A 15,631-nucleotide genomic window follows, 5' to 3' on the forward strand; every position below is an offset into this window, starting at 1 on the left:
GTACTAAATTCAAGCTATTGGGTGGTTGAACGGAAAATTTGTTTCTGTCAAAAAACCTATTATATCCAATTGGATGTCTGGAATGGGAATTTATTTGGGCTCAAGCAGCAGTAATCCACATAGGCAGACCTTCTGTATTGTGCCCTAATAAGACGTGCTGCAAAGGAACTCTGAAAGCTCTGAGCCTCGTGTCACTGCTCGGTGATCGATGTCACACGAAAGCAGTTATCATTCCGGGATGATGCTGGAAAACAAAAAATCCTCTGCTACAATGTTCTGGGCAGTAAATCTTCGAACAGAAAGGATGAACCTCATGCTCACTTCATTCCTGTTTATTGTTTCTGGTGTAATATTGAGCAAGAATCTTTCCTACCCTGTGAAAGTTGGATGAGCTACCAGTGTGTACAAGCTGATAGGGATGAATCCATCTCTCAATAGCCAGAGGTTACAGCAGGATCCAGTGAGCATGGGGCTCTGGGACAGCCATCCTGGGCTCCTGCCCACACTGCTGGGCGTTCTACATTGGTCATAAGTGACTCCTTGGAGATCCCATAGGATTGAAACAGGTCTCCGGAATCTTGTCTTTACTCTTCCCCCCATTGTCCATGTTACTACTGAGACCTAAAATATTTTTTCCCATTGGAAACATTCAGTGACCAACTCCAGTGTCTGTAATGAAATACTTTAGGTCCACCTTAAATCGAAAAGGAAGGTTTTCTTTCCACTAACAAACCCAGAGCCCATCTGTTACCAGTTGCACTTGCTTATCTCGCTCATCCATTAATTATTTTGGTTTACTTTTTAATAAGATGGAGCAAGGTTTGTGATCCTTTCTGCAGCTCTGCGAAGGGCGCAGGGCTGTACCTACAATGATGTACAAGTGCATAATTTACAGCCACCCCCAGTTGCTTCCATTAGGTTGGTTGTCAGCAGGGAATAGAGGACAAGACGTAGCAATCCGGAGCTGAGGAGCCAGGCAATGCCACGACATGAGCTCGCTGCCCATGGGGAGGTGTAATGGCACGAACAGCTCCTGAGCACGGGGAAGCAGCATCCGAGATGTGCATTATTGAGCTGATATGCTGTGGGGTAGGCAAATCTCTGCTGGTCTGAATTAAGGACTTGGATGAGCAAACATGAGGAACGATGGAAGACGGGAAGGGGACTGAAAGGCCATGAAAAGCAGCAGCCCAGCCCAGCAGTGTGCCCCTCCCCAGGGCTGGCCCTGATCTCACAGCATACCACGCACCTGCCTCATACAGATACTCCAAGGCAACAGTTTTGTCCCTGAAAAGCTGACACCAAACGCTTCCCTGCAGCACCTACCAAAAACCCCAGTGAGCAAAACCACTTTATGATTCTACAGCAGCCTGGGACATGCTGTTGGTCATCTTACTGATGGCACAGCTCCATCCGAGCTTTCTCGCCCTTGCTGTGTACCACCATAACCATAGCATCCACGGCTCCATCCTGCTCCTTCTGTCTTCCAGGAGGGATCTTTGAGTACACCGATGGCCCCAACACGCAGGTGATGAGCGCAGAGGAGCAAGCCTTCCGATTTTCTGCCAACATCATCAACAGGAACAGAACGCTGCTGCCCAACACCACGCTGACCTACGACATCCAGAGGATACACTTCCACGACAGCTTTGAAGCCACCAAGAAAGGTGAGCAGGCAATGCATTCCCCTCAGCCGTGGGCTCAGTGCACAACTGCACGGGGCTGACCCTCCAAGGTACTGACACAGGGCAGCAGCTGCTCCTTTTGTCCTCACAAAGCTCCTTTAAATGCTTGCTTCTCATCCTGCAAGCAGGTCTGTAGGCCATGCTGTGTTTATTTCATTGTATCCCCAGCAATTCAAACCTCCCCGGTGCAGAACATCGCCTTCCTTTCTTACAGGGCAGCTTTCCTAATGCCTTGCAATGAAGCAGAGCTGTCAAAAAACCCCATGCTGCCCTTTGATTTGGAGGGAGGCAGTAGAGGCGACAGAGAAATAATCTGTTCCTGTGAAAAACTTTAGTGTTTTTTCCCCCCAAAATGCCTCCAGCCCTAAATGCAGTTGTTCTGCTTTAATTTCTCAGTGAAAGCTTCAGTGAAGCTCGGGGAAGCATTATTTGGCAGAAAAGAAACTCTATTAAAATTGATGGGAAAATGCATTTGTCAGGGCAATTTTGATCATTTCTGTGCTCATACCCAACACAGCCCTAATGGCGAGCTAACCGGGCAGCCCCCATCCACACTCCCATTAAGAGGTAATTACCCTCTGAAGCATATTCAGCTCAGATCAATGGAAATGAGCTGCTCCAAGGGGATGTCAGTCCCAGAGCACACCCCATGGGGTGGGCTTGGGGGGCTCAGCACAAAGGATGCCAAAGAGGCACCCTGTGGCTGGGTGGCCTTCTGGCTGCAGGTGGGTGATGTCTTTGGCATCTCCATAGCTCAGTCTGTCCGTCCCCCCGCTTCCCCCACCCCACACTGCTGCCTTGCTCTGCTGATGTCCTCTCCCCCCTTGCAGCCTGTGATCAGCTGGCTCTCGGCGTCGTAGCAATATTCGGACCATCCCAAGGCTCCTGCACCAACGCCGTGCAGTCCATCTGCAATGCCCTGGAGGTGCCACACATCCAGCTCCGGTGGAAGCACCACCCGTTGGATAACAAGGACACTTTCTACGTCAACCTTTATCCTGACTATGCTTCCCTTAGCCATGCCATTCTGGACCTGGTGCAGTACTTGAAATGGAGGTCAGCCACTGTGGTTTACGATGACAGCACAGGTAGGTGAAGGAGGTGCTTTGAAAGGAGGAATCTGGGAGATTTCTTATTGTGGGTCCCATTTAGGAAGTGCTCTCAGAAACCCTTCTGGAAGCCAAATCTCATAGTATGAAGCCAAATCTCACAGTATGCAGAACACCCTGGGGTCCCATCCCAGAGCTTTTGCATCCTTGGGCACATAGAAGCCAGGGCTGGGACAGGGGGATGAGGGGGATCAGAGCTGCGGGGCAGTGCCTGGCCCAGCTCCACGGCTGCCATTGGGAATGCACTTTCCCAGCTGAAAGCAAAGACGGTTCTGCTAAAGTTTTTTTGTTTTCTGGCTAATTCTGTAAAAAAAAAAATAGCTGACAAAGTTTTTCACTTAAAGAATGCTGTTGATGGTTAAACAAAGCAAAGAGCTGCACAGCGCTATAGATTAAAAAAGAGCAGAAACAAAAGACACATTGGAGAGCCTGTCCAACCTCATTCCACTAAACCAAATGGTTTCTTTAGGGGAGGGCTGATGAGAACACAGTTTGACATTCCTGTTTTGCAAATGTGGGTCACAGTATGTTCCCTTCGTGGCATATTCTAATGCACTTCTACTATGCACGAGGACTCGCTTTGCTTTTCCTGCCTGCGATAGGCATCTGCTGAACTCCTTCTTGCAGCATGAGATACCAATAGCTCCTGCTCAGCTGCATTCAGCACAGCTTTGTACCTTCCACATAAAGCAGGAATGAATTCTAAGGACAGCGAGACGGTTACAAGTTGTGATTAAGTGCCCGCTATGAACCACGCTATTCATAAATCTAAGTGTGTTTTCATTTTTTTCTTTTGCTGTTGCGCATGATAAATACCGTGGATTTTAATTTGTCATGTAGATAATTATCACAGCCTGTCCTTTCTCAAGGGCATATTTGCTTAAGAAAAAGCAGTTTGACAACAGAGATGACCGAGGTTGGGAGCAGCCCTATTCCCCTCTTCCCACCCAGCACCAGGACCCAGCTCTGCCCTTTACTCTGATAGACCTTTAGCATCCAGGGCAGGGAGGAACAGCTTGTCTGCATCCCATATTATTACCAAAAGGAAACAGCGTTCTCTGATGCCCGCCTGCAGGGCAGGGCAGCCCATCCCGTAACGCTCTGGGTTTGTCTTTGTGCAATGCCTGAAGGCCTCATCCGGCTGCAGGAGCTCATCATGGCCCCATCACGGTACAACATCCGCCTGAAGATCCGCCAGCTGCCGCTGGACACGGACGATGCACGGCCTCTGCTGAAGGAGATGAAGCGGGGCCGGGAGTTCCGCATCATCTTCGACTGCAGCCACCTGATGGCAGCCCAGATCCTCAGGCAGGTGAGCGGGGGGACCTTGGGGACACGAGGGGGAGGTGGGGGACACGGGGGGGAGGGGACACGGGCTCAGTCCTGCCTACAGCAGAAGGTACAACGCGTACATTCCATGCTAGCTCTCCTAAGGCAGCCTTTGGGCCATCCTGCACAAATGCAACAGTGGCACCACTGAGCAGCAAGGAAAAATGTCAGCTCTCAGCCCCACTCCTTGCAGCAGGGCAGCAGCCGTGTCCTCCCAGGCACTGTGTGCAGTTCTTGCACTCTAAGCCAGATATCAGTGATCTGCTGTCACCAGGCTCCCCCTCTCCTTCCCTGTCTCCTGCCTCTGTCACAGCTGCTGGCCCAGCTCCTCTCACCCAAGTGCCATTACGTGGCAGGGTCAGCATCAGACAGAAGGAAACATCTCAGGAAGAGCGCTGCTCAGATCAGCCCAGCAAGACGCTGCCATACAGATTAAATAGATGCCCTGAAGGGCCGGGAAAGCAAGCAGAGAAAGAGACTTCTCCTGCAACCTGCTTGATGCAAAATGAAGAGAAATCAGAAAGCCTAGGAGGGATTATTAAAGAAAGCAATAGAAGGGACTCATTGTCTCCTGCCTATTATTTTAGCATGCTGGCTGTGCTCAGTGCTGTTCACTTATCATGTGGTTTATTATAGTTTATTGTGCCATCTGCTCTGCTTGTCGCTGCGAGTGCAGTGTGAGGAAGATGGAGGAGGGGGGGCTGCAGGGAAGGAACTTCTCCGGAGCCCTTCTGTGTGTCAGCAGGGTTTGCTCTTTTGTCAGGAGCAGCGGCCACTCCATTCCTTTCCTTCCTGGACAAACAAATCACTGCAGGACCTTATGGGAGAGCTCTGCCTGCTCATGGGCGTTATCTGTGTTCTCCAGCCATGCCCATTTCTGGTCACTTTGTAATGCTGTACGCCTGTTCTCTTGCTTCTCAGCCCCTCTGCTCCCCTTGGCAGCTGTCTCCAAACAGCTGCAGCTCTCCACAGTATATAGATGTGCTGCCTTCACTTTGATGGAGCTCCCATCCCATCCTGGGGCTCACCAGCAGCTCCCACTCCCGGTTCACCACAGATTTATTTCCCCACCACTGCCTCCTGGACCTGAACCCCCCATTTACTCCTCTGATTTCCCATGGCCTCAAAGACATCTATTTCTGCACCCAGGTGTGCAGCTCTAACAGCCCTGCAAACCACAGTCACAAGGCTCTCGAAAAGACATTCCCAAGAATGTCGGGGTGAAGATGCACCCCAGAGGTACAATTTCAAGGCTTGTGATCTCCATCCTTTCCTTTACCCGTGGTTTTTGACATCCTGCTTCTTTCCAAATTGTCACTTCCTTCCTCAGAGCGAAAATTCTGCCCTAGTAATTTCAGCAGAAAACAAGGGAAGTAAACATCTCCTGGGGGACGTGAAGTTGCTTTCCCATCAGTGGAGATTTTAAAGTGCTCCTGCATGTGTTTTTCTGCAGAAAGCATGCTCACAGTCAGCACCACAGGGAGAGCCACGACTGTCTCCTGATTATGGAATCAGAGAATCACAGAATCATTGAGGTTGGAGAAGCCCTCCCAAGATCCCCAAGGTCCAAACTCAAGCCAACTCTACCATGCCCACTGACCATGTCCCCAAGTGCCACATCCCCACAGTTCTGAACGCCTGCAGGGACGGGGACCCACCACTCCCTGCATCACTGCTCCTTGGAGAAGAGTTTTACTCCCTCCTTTCCCCCACTAACTGCCTTTCCCTCCTCTCCCCAAGGCCATGGCAATGGGAATGATGACGGAGTACTACCACTTCATCTTCACCACTCTGGTAACGTATCTGCTCTGTAACCCCAACTATCTCCCAGTGGGGGGCTGCAGGGCGAGGGGTGGGATGGTGGGGAGGGCTGGGAGCAGATCTGGGTCCCAGCAGAACCATCAGCAGCTCCACCACCATTCCAGCTCCATCCTGTGTGCTCTGCAGAAAGGACTCTGCACGAGACGAGCTCTGCTCTCATTATCCATGGGCCACTTCTTCCCAACACCAGGAGCCATTCTGGTCTGGGCTTTCCAGCATGCTGCTTTTGTTCCCACTCGGGATGCTATTGTCTACTCTACTGTTGAGTGTTGCGTGATTTTGAAAATCCAATTTATCTCTCTGCCTTTAGGAAAGCGGCAGACAAAACTAACCCTTAAAAACTGCAAAATTTATTTTTCAAATGCAAAAGACATTTTAATTACCCCTGCTACTATTATCTATTCCAGGCAGCTTTAAGCATTTCCCAGATAACCTCCTATTAATCAGCCCCAGCTGAGCCTAGAGTACATTTCATGTGTAGGTACAGCCTGGAGGCGGGAAAAGAAGAATTATAATAAATTAATAGATAAGCAATCACAATTAATGCCACTTTCCTGAAATAACAGTTATATCATGGGAAAGATATTTTAATCTGTCATTCCTTAAGGCAATGTTTTCCTAGCTTGCAATGCATGTGCTTCGGCGTCTACAGTACTAGACCCATGGGGTGCTAATGAATTAGTCTATTATGTTATACTGAATGTTTCTAAAAGGTCCCCAGTCAATACCGAGTGCAGTGCATCAACACTTGGCACGAAATGCTGCAGCAGTGTGCTCAGCAGCACAGCTCTGCTCAGTGCTCCAGCTGCAGCAGCCCCAGTCCGGCCTCCCCTATAGGAGCACAGCTCTCTGTGCAGCTCTGCTATCCCATAATGTCCTGAGCACGGATGGTCCTCTGAGCCCAACGCTTCCAGGGATTTCCCAGCAGCTTTGGAAAGCAGCTCTTTGCAAACATGGAAGCTTCCCAGTGCCTCAAAGGAAGCAAGGATCCTCCTATGCTTTGTGCAGAGGGAAACAGAAGTCACAGCCCCCGAGCTCAGGTTGGGGAGTGGGGACATGAGGATGTCATGCATTTGTGGTGCCCACCCTGACTGCCCACTGCTGCTCCCATGGGGAATGGCATCACGTGGGGAGGAACCCCCAGAGCCCCGGGAGCAGAACTGTCCTGAAGGCAGCAGGATGGAGGGAGAATAAATCTGCAGCAAAAAAAGTGGTGAAAGAGAACGCTGATGAGGTGGAAAATAGAACCAGATGTTCCAATTTGTGGCTGTACAGGAGCGGAAAATGTGGGAGAAACTGATAGGGCAATTCCCCCCTGAGCCTGCTCTGATGCCTGGTGGGGCTCTGCATTGCCCAGCTGTGCTGGTGGGAGCACAGCCCAATGCTGCATGGAGCAGAGGACCCCACAGCAGATATATGCATGTCTGAGCTTAAGCAGCTCCGTGTGCCAGCGGTCACTGTAACCCATCTGAAAGTCAGCATACAGCCGGGCTGAGTGCTGCCCTTTAATGAGATGCGAGGTTTGCACTTGCCATTTTTCAGCAAGAAAACAAAAAAAAAAACAACAAATGCCCACCCAGCCCAGGCCCTGCGCTGTGCTGCCTGTGATGAACGGCATTGCAGGCTGCTCCAGCAGGTTACAGCCCACCATCCATCAGCAGCCAACCTGGGGTGCAAGGTCATGGGAAGGCACAAGGAGAGATCAAACCCCTAAATCTTATGAAAGCAAAACAGCTGTAGGAACTCAGATCTCCCACTGAGCACGAAGTGCTGGCTGCTGGTGAGCGCTGACTGTGTTCTGCTTTGCTCAGGGTGCTGCATTTCAGGGCCAGTGTTTCTGCAGCTGCCTGTGGGCAGAACAGAGCTTGCTGCTGTATCTGGGTGAGCACACAGCCCAGCTACATCCTGCTGGTACAGGACATACAAAGCAGCTCCAAAATCTCTAGCTGCCATGCATCCCATGCCCCAACCACACCCATGCAGCTCTCCGCTCCAATCCGGGCTGTGCAGGCTCTGGGTTGTGCCCTGGGCTCATCGCTCGGCCCCACAGCAGCGATGGGGCACTGAGGATGGTCCCTGAGCTGGAGTCCATCTCGAGCTGTGCACCGGAGCCAGGAGATGCATTAAGGAGTGCCCATCCCTGCTGTGTGCCAAGCCATGTCCACGGGCCGGCTGCCAGCAGCTCAGGGCTGCCTGGCTGGGAGAGTTTTTTTTCAATTGCATAAAGGGCTCTCTCATTCATTTGCAGACTGTGTAGGCTGGTTGGAACGTCAAGAGATGCATCTCCGTTCCTTTTTAATAGCTGTCTGCAAACTGGCACTCTGGATTCAGAGTCGTTCCACCATCCCCCAGCACCCGGCGGGCTCCGGTGCTCACAGCAAATTCTCTCCCATCAACTCCCAGCCCCACCAGTGCACAGCAGCATGGGTTGCAGCAGACAGCCCTGCAGCATCACTGCTTCCTGCCCACGCGCTCTGCCATGGCAGACACACAACCCAGTGTAAAAGAGATTAACACCCCACAGCTAAATCCAATGTTTAACCCGGTTTCTCTCTTTTTAGGATCTTTATGCACTAGATCTAGAACCATACCGTTACTCTGGCGTGAACCTGACTGGTTTCAGGATCCTCAACGTGGAGAACCCCCACGTGTCCTCCATCATCGAGAAGTGGGCGATGGAGAGGCTGCAGTCTGCACCCAAAGCAGAGCTGGGGCTGCTCGACGGCGTGATGATGGTACGGGGCGATGTGGTGTGGGGTGTGCTGAGGGCATAGGGTGATAGGACATGGTATCATGGGCTGGAGCGTGGGGATGTGGGCTGTGTGGTGTGGGGTGTGGTGGTGGTACAAAGCATGGTGATGGTACAAGGTGTGATGATGGTACAGAGCATGATGACAGCACAAGGCATTCAAATCCAAAGCTTTCACTACTGCCAAAGACAGAGCACAATGGGGTTTGTCACCCCAAGAAGTCCCCAGAAGGAGCAGAGCACATGACTGGACCGGGTCAGACAGTTCGCTGAGATTGATGCAGGGAAGAAGAGCCACAGCTATGCCCAGAGACAGCTTCTGCCGCAGCTTTGATGACTCCTTTTAGGGCCTGATGGCAGCTCTGCTCCACTGAGTTACGGCTTGGAAGGTGCAGCACCTGCTCACCCATCTGTCTTCCCTGCAAGTCTGTCTCTGGCCCCGTAACTGCTGACTGCCTCCCGATCCTTCCCACAGGTAGCACAGCTCCCAGACTTTCACCTTGAGAAGGCTCCTCATATCCCTCTATTCTGCTTTATTTTCCCTTGGAGAACAGTCTCATCACTCTTCTCCTTTTACTCCTCTGCAACGCTGCGTGCAGGGGTGCAGGAGGGTGTCAGCACTACACTAATTCCCCATGAAACTGCCTGGCCACGTTCTCGTGTCCCTCTCCCAGCCCCAAACACACAAAGTCTGTCTCCTCTGCTGTGCCAGGAGCCTGCAGGACACACACTGCCCACTCATCACGCTTGGGTGCTGCAGCAATGGGGACGGTGCCAGTGCTGGAGGATTTTCTCCATGGCCATGTCCTGATGCATATTCCCCTTTGTTTGCTGTGCTATTTGTTTCAGTGTGCTGTACACCGTTCTGCAGATTTGGGAAGCTAGCAAACAATGTATTTTCCCCAGCAGAACTCATCACAGCAGGGTGTAAAATTAACCCGGTGCCCTTGAGCAGTTTGGAGGAGAGGTGGGGCACCTTATGGTACCCAAAGCCACCACCTCACTGAAACAAAAAGTTCTCCCCGGTTCAAAAACTGAAATGTGGGTAGATGTTATGTAGCTGTGATGTGCTGGCTGGGTCATTTTGGAAAGTTCTCCATGCATAGGGACAAGCCACTTTGCTTTTCTGGTTCTTCTTTCCCCTTGTACATGCGTGCATGGCTAAGATGCTCTCATGTACAGCTGCTTTACCCTCCTTAGACTAAGCAGATGAAATAAGAAAGCTCTGTTTCTATCTCCTACACTTAGAATTAGCTTCTCCATTTGACAACACAGCAGTTAGAGCACCAGGAACAGCCCGGATAGATGCACGCAGACAGATGACATTGTGCCAAGCTCTGATTTCAGGACAGAGCTGTGCTCCTTCAGCCTGAAGAACAGAAACCCGCTCTGCTGCAGCTCTGCCCTGTATGCACCGATGTCACCAGCGCTCTGCAGAGCCACAAATGCTGTTCCCTTCCCTTTAGACAGACGCGGCCCTGCTGTATGATGCTGTGCACGTGGTGTCCGTGTGCTATCAGCGCGCCCCGCAGATGACGGTGAATTCCCTGCAGTGTCACCGGCACAAGGCCTGGCGCTTCGGCGGCCGCTTCATGAACTTCATCAAGGAGGTGAGAGCCCAATTTGCAGCTCTAATTGCTCAAAATGACTGCAAAGGTTCTGCAGCAGAGCAGTGCGGCGTACATGCACACGTAACAAAGGGTTTCGTGCTTCCAGGGCTATGAAAACCCTCCCCGGGACCTCACGTGTTGCTCTGACTGCAAAGAGTTCTTTGTAAGAACAAATGAAGGCAGAGCTGCAGGGAGATGGTGCAAACCTGCCAGTGTGGCTTTGTAGGAAAGTCACCTTTTTACTCCCAGGTCTTTGGGAGCTTCTGGGGCAGTGGCTTTTTGCATGGGAAGTCAGGGAAGCAGCTGCAGCAAAGGACACATGGCCAGGGTTGCACCTAAAAGGTTGGGCACAGAATCCCATAAGGTCCTTAAACACGAAGACAGAAGCACACTGCTGGTGTCAGGGTGCTGCAGCATGCCCTGCAGACAGCCCTGCACCCAGCCTGGCAGCACAACCATGCAGCTGTGGGAGCGGTGAGAGGAATTGCTCCCATCACAGGCAGAGAATGAACCTCCTCTTAATCGGCTCTGAAGATTGTATCTCTTCTCCCTCTGCCGCTCTCTCTCCCCTTATTCATGTTTTGTTCCCTTCTGTGGAAAGCTGCTCTAGCTGGCTGCCAAAAGACAGTGTAAATAATTTGTTTGGTCGGTTCCTTTTGCAAATTATCCTGAGCTCACACGCCAGTGCCCTCCTATCGTTTCCCATTCTGGCACCAGCACAGCACAATGCAGAGATAAGGGTGCCCCTATTGCACCCCGAGCAGCACTGCCACACACTGTGAGCACGGCTGCAGCGATGGCCGCAGTGCCACCTGCTGAGGTCACACTGCAGGAGTGCCAGCACTCCCACAGCTGCCTGCTGCTCGGGACATTCAGGCTCCCATTCCTCTCGGGAGCATCAGCATCCTGCCAAAAGCAGCTCTTAATTTATGAGCTCAACCAGAGCTGTTCCAGAGCCGGGCTCCCCGCAGCCCAGCATTTATCAGCACCACAAGGATAAATGCAGCCCGCAAGGATGCTATGATGAATGCAGGAGTTTTTTACTGAGTCATCACAGCCCCAACAGCTGTCAGACACAAAAGGTGCGAACAAAACCAGCACAGGGACTGCAGAGCACTCTGAACGTCTCCATCTGCAGAACACGGCGATGGAGGTGGTCATTAATTAATCATGTTCTTTGGGGAGAAAGAACCAGGAGTGGGACTAATTAAAAGATAGTAGAGTGGAGGGCAAGAAGCTTATTTACGATACCAACTGACAGCCCTGTGTTTTTCCTCCCCCTTCCAGGCTCAGTGGGAAGGACTCACCGGACGCATCGTCTTTAACAAGAGCAGCGGTCTGCGCACAGATTTTGACTTGGACATCATCAGCCTGAAAGAAGATGGCCTTGAAAAGGTAGGCAGTGTCTGTCCTGCCCCAGCACAGCTCTGACGTGGAGGAGACGGCTGGTGGTTGCGTTGTTTCTCTGTTTTCTGAGTTTTATATAAAAAGGATATTTATTCTGCAAGATTTCTCTGATCCCTCTCCATGCCTTTGCTGTGACTCACGGCCCTGGAGCAGCGCATGGCGGATTACAGATCCCAGCTGCAGGAGTGCTTGTGGCACTTCTTGGGGACACGGCAGAGCGTGGAGCAGAAGGAATGCTCAGATCAGCCATTAACCTCTGCTCGCCCAGCCTAGGGGGGGTATAAAACCCATCCCCCCCAGCTCCTTGCTTGGCTTGCTCACAGAACACCAAACAGCTCTTGAAAGCATCATCTCGGTCTGATTTCCGCAAGGAAAATTGCTTGGAAATGGCACTGACTTATTACAGGCTAGGTTCTGGAGGATGCGCTGCGTAGTTTAATTTGTCTCTGTGTTATTTAAGGGATGATAAGGAAAAAGCAAAGCGTGTTTTCTGGCTGTCCCAGGAGCTGGGCTGCAGCCTCAGCCCCTTGTATTGCTGCAGGTCTCAGGGGCACAGACCATGCTGGTCATTGAGTGGTCACTGGGATTTCATTCCCTTTTCTCCAATTACTTTTCAAAAGAAAAGCACCAAAGCCTCTAACACAGAGTCTCAAGGTGAGGTCTGTTTGTTTAAAGCAAAACAGAGAAGCCTGAGGCTGCCTCATGGCCGCCACTGACCCCCACTGGGCTCCAAACCCACACAAGAGGACACTGAGGGCTCCCAGAGACCTTTGCAGAGTGATGCTGAGTGCTGGCCCTGCTGAGGGCTGTGCTGCAGGTCTGCAAGCTCCAGGGCAGCCATTCCTCCCCTCTCTGGAGCCGTCTGCTTTCAGACACACACAAGGTGATGGGCTGGCAGCAGTGACAAGGCACTGAGCCCTGTGCCCATGGGCATGGACAGAGGATGGATCTCACAGGGACACCAGCTGGGAGCAGTCAGGAGCAGCCTGCAATCTGCCGAGGGGAGCAGATGCTTCCTCAATTTGGGGTTGGGGATCAATTGCAGTGCTCACAGAGTGTTTCCATCCGAGCTCCCAGCTCCTATCCTATCCCATCCCAGCTCCATCCCATCTCTCTTCTCTCCAGCAGAAGCAGTCGCCACACTTTCACAACACCATAGTAGCTCCGTGCTTCCAGCAACAAATCTCCAGGTCAGCAGAGCCCTCCCCTAGCAATGCATTTGTTGGTGCCAAGCACAGAATAAAGAAAACATTATTTCAGATAAACCCTGTGACCCCTCAGCCCCATCTGCTCACAGCCCATCTCACACAAACTGAGCACATGCTGATCTTCGTACCCCGACTGCTTCTTTTTCCCCATAGAGTCTGAACGAAAAAAGAAGCAGCACCACCCAAAACACAGCTTTCTGGAGTGCTGCAGTAGCAGAGAGATGTGTAAGGCACTGCACAGTGCATCTCCATGTTGCACATCTGTCTGCCAGGTGCTCCATAGGACCGCGTTGTTATCAGTGCTGTGTGCCTCACACCGCCCGCAGCTCCGTGCGTATTGTGTGCAACTTCTGTCTGCAGCAAATCCCGACATCTCACAGCTCACCATCTCATTGTCTGAAAGCTTCCCGTGGGCTCAGGAGGGGCTCTCGAGTATCGATGTCAAATCTCCGCCGACGCCGCGCTGCTGTCAATGGTTAATCTGAAATAACAGAATGCTGAACGGCAAACAAATCCTGCTTGGGTTCTGCATTATGTAGAGCAGCTTATGTCTGTTGAGCTTTAGGATTGCACTCCTGATCCCGATACCTCCTGGATGTTCCAGGGATTACCGGAGCATTAACTAAACCTAATTACAAGTGCTTTGACTATCTGAGCCTCACAGCTCTCTTAAGGCACTTGTTTTCTTTTTCCTTTTCTTTCTGTCATTTTGTTAAACTCATTACTTCTGCCTTAAGTTCCGTGGATTTCCTTTTCCTAAAGAAGCCTCATCCCGCAGAGCTTTGAGCAGGGGAGACTCACTCAGACCCCCTGTGCCCATTAGCAATGCAGACCTTTGCATTGCAGCTGCTGGGACAGAAGGGAGATGGAGGGCAGAGAGGCTTCACCTGAAAACACTCAGAGCCTTTCACAGCATTCATGGAAAGTCCTCTGGAGTTTATGAGGTTTCTTTGCCAGGCAGCATCACCCATTACAAAGCCTGCTGACCCCACACCGCGCCGTCACGCTCCTCCAGCCTCCGGTGCTGCACGGTCTGGGTTAACAGGCTTAGAGCTGCCCGGCCAGCTTCTCTAAATAGAGACATGTTTTGCTATTTCTGGGTCAATAGACACCTTCAAAGCCTAACGACTTATTGAAATTGACAGCTGGAGAAAAGCAGAGCACCTGGAAGAGCCAGGGGGGTGGAGGAGATATGGTGCTCCCCGCAGCTCCTGGCACCTTCCTGGGAAAGCCCCGCTCAGGGAATTAAATCCAAATTTTGGTATATTTTTGCTCCCTTTGATTCTGCTCTGCCCTGGCCCAGAGCTGACAGTCAGTCAGTCTGACCACCCACCCCACACAGTGCAGCTGCAAATGGTGCACTCAGCTCCCAACCCTGCTGCCTTCCCCGAGCTTTGCCCCATGCAGCACACAGCCCATTGCACAGCACAGCAGTGACCCATGCTGAGTGATGATCGCAGACTTTGGTTGGGTGAAACAAGCTGATGTCAGCTTTGCTTCCAAAAGAAAGCAATTTCCGTTTCCAGGGAACACTGCTGGTGTTCCAGCGGCTCACCTCCTGCCTGCTCGCTTCCCTTCAGGTGGGTACATGGAACCCCTCCAATGGTCTGAACATCACCGAGATCTCCAAGGGACGAGGGCCCAACGTCACGGACTCACTGAGCAACAGATCTCTGATTGTCACCACTGTGCTGGTAAGAAACTGCAACTCTTCCCCCTCTCTGCCTGAGCTCAGCACACCCTCTGCTCCCCGTGTGCATCCTTGTGGAGTCAGGACACCATGGGGACCCCCATGGCTGCCAAGTGCCCCACATCAGGGATGCTAGTGTTCTGCACAGTGATGCCAGGAACAGCCCCAGACCCAGGCTGAGCTGTGACAATCACGTTTCTTTCCCTCTCCTAAGCACATCTTTGATAAGCCAGCTCTCAGTAATGCCATTACCCAGCAAAGCACGGCTGCTTAGCAGGCCCCTCTGCTGCCAGCTGTCACGCTGCATTTTGTCCGCACGTTGGCTATTGGATTTGATGGCAGGCATCAGATCAGAATGAATTTTATTTTCTATCTAATGAGTTATGACGAGTGGCTTTGGTTTGGATACGGCCGTATCGCACAGTGCGGGTTGGTGGAGCACCACCACGAAGGAACAAGGAGCACCAACCCCACACAGCCGGCTCACAGCCACACGGTCCTCCTGTATTTTTGGGGAGGGAGGGTGGAGAGCTGCTACTGGGGGGACCTCTGAGGCTGAAAGCTTTAGGCTGTGCAATCCGTGAGACCGAGGGCTGTGTATGGAGCAGTGGCAGTGGGTGCAGCCACAGCTCTCCAGCAGATACAGGTATGGAAAGCAACAGCCACATCAGGAGCTGTGGCACAAGTGCAAGCGAAGTGATAAAGCAAAAGGCATGATGGGGGGGAAAGGAGGATGTGTGGGGGGCAGTGGGAGGTGCAGGAGCCTGCAAGGGTGAGGTGAGGCCATGGGACTGCAGGAGGGGCAGGGATAGATAGAGCTGAGAGCTGGGCTGAAGCTGGGGAAGGCATCTGCTGGGGTCAGGATGCACTGCAGGGCCTGGAAACGTCCACTTGGGGTGACCCTCCAAGAGCAGGGCGTAATGCAAAACGATGGGGCCAGGAGGGGACCTGTGAGCCATCTGCCTCTGATATTCTTCTCTCGGGCAGCGCTTTCATCCCATGCTTTGCAAGGATGTACAGACT

General features: G+C 52.0%; 1 protein-coding gene across 1 annotated transcript in view; it reads left to right on the top strand.

The window, feature by feature from the left end:
• Positions 1-15,631, top strand: part of GRIK3 (glutamate ionotropic receptor kainate type subunit 3) — a 69,252-nt gene that overhangs the window by 34,932 nt on the left and 18,689 nt on the right. The window contains exons 2-9 of the mRNA XM_010723354.3: positions 1,491-1,667; positions 2,516-2,773; positions 3,925-4,106; positions 5,864-5,917; positions 8,506-8,679; positions 10,160-10,303; positions 11,591-11,698; positions 14,499-14,612. Of these exons, the coding sequence (XP_010721656.1) occupies positions 1,491-1,667; positions 2,516-2,773; positions 3,925-4,106; positions 5,864-5,917; positions 8,506-8,679; positions 10,160-10,303; positions 11,591-11,698; positions 14,499-14,612 (1,211 nt within the window). The remainder of the gene's footprint in view (positions 1-1,490; positions 1,668-2,515; positions 2,774-3,924; positions 4,107-5,863; positions 5,918-8,505; positions 8,680-10,159; positions 10,304-11,590; positions 11,699-14,498; positions 14,613-15,631) is intronic.

The sequence above is a fragment of the Meleagris gallopavo genome, chromosome 25, assembly GCF_000146605.3.
Source record: "Meleagris gallopavo isolate NT-WF06-2002-E0010 breed Aviagen turkey brand Nicholas breeding stock chromosome 25, Turkey_5.1, whole genome shotgun sequence".
Taxonomy (NCBI): domain Eukaryota; kingdom Metazoa; phylum Chordata; class Aves; order Galliformes; family Phasianidae; genus Meleagris; species Meleagris gallopavo.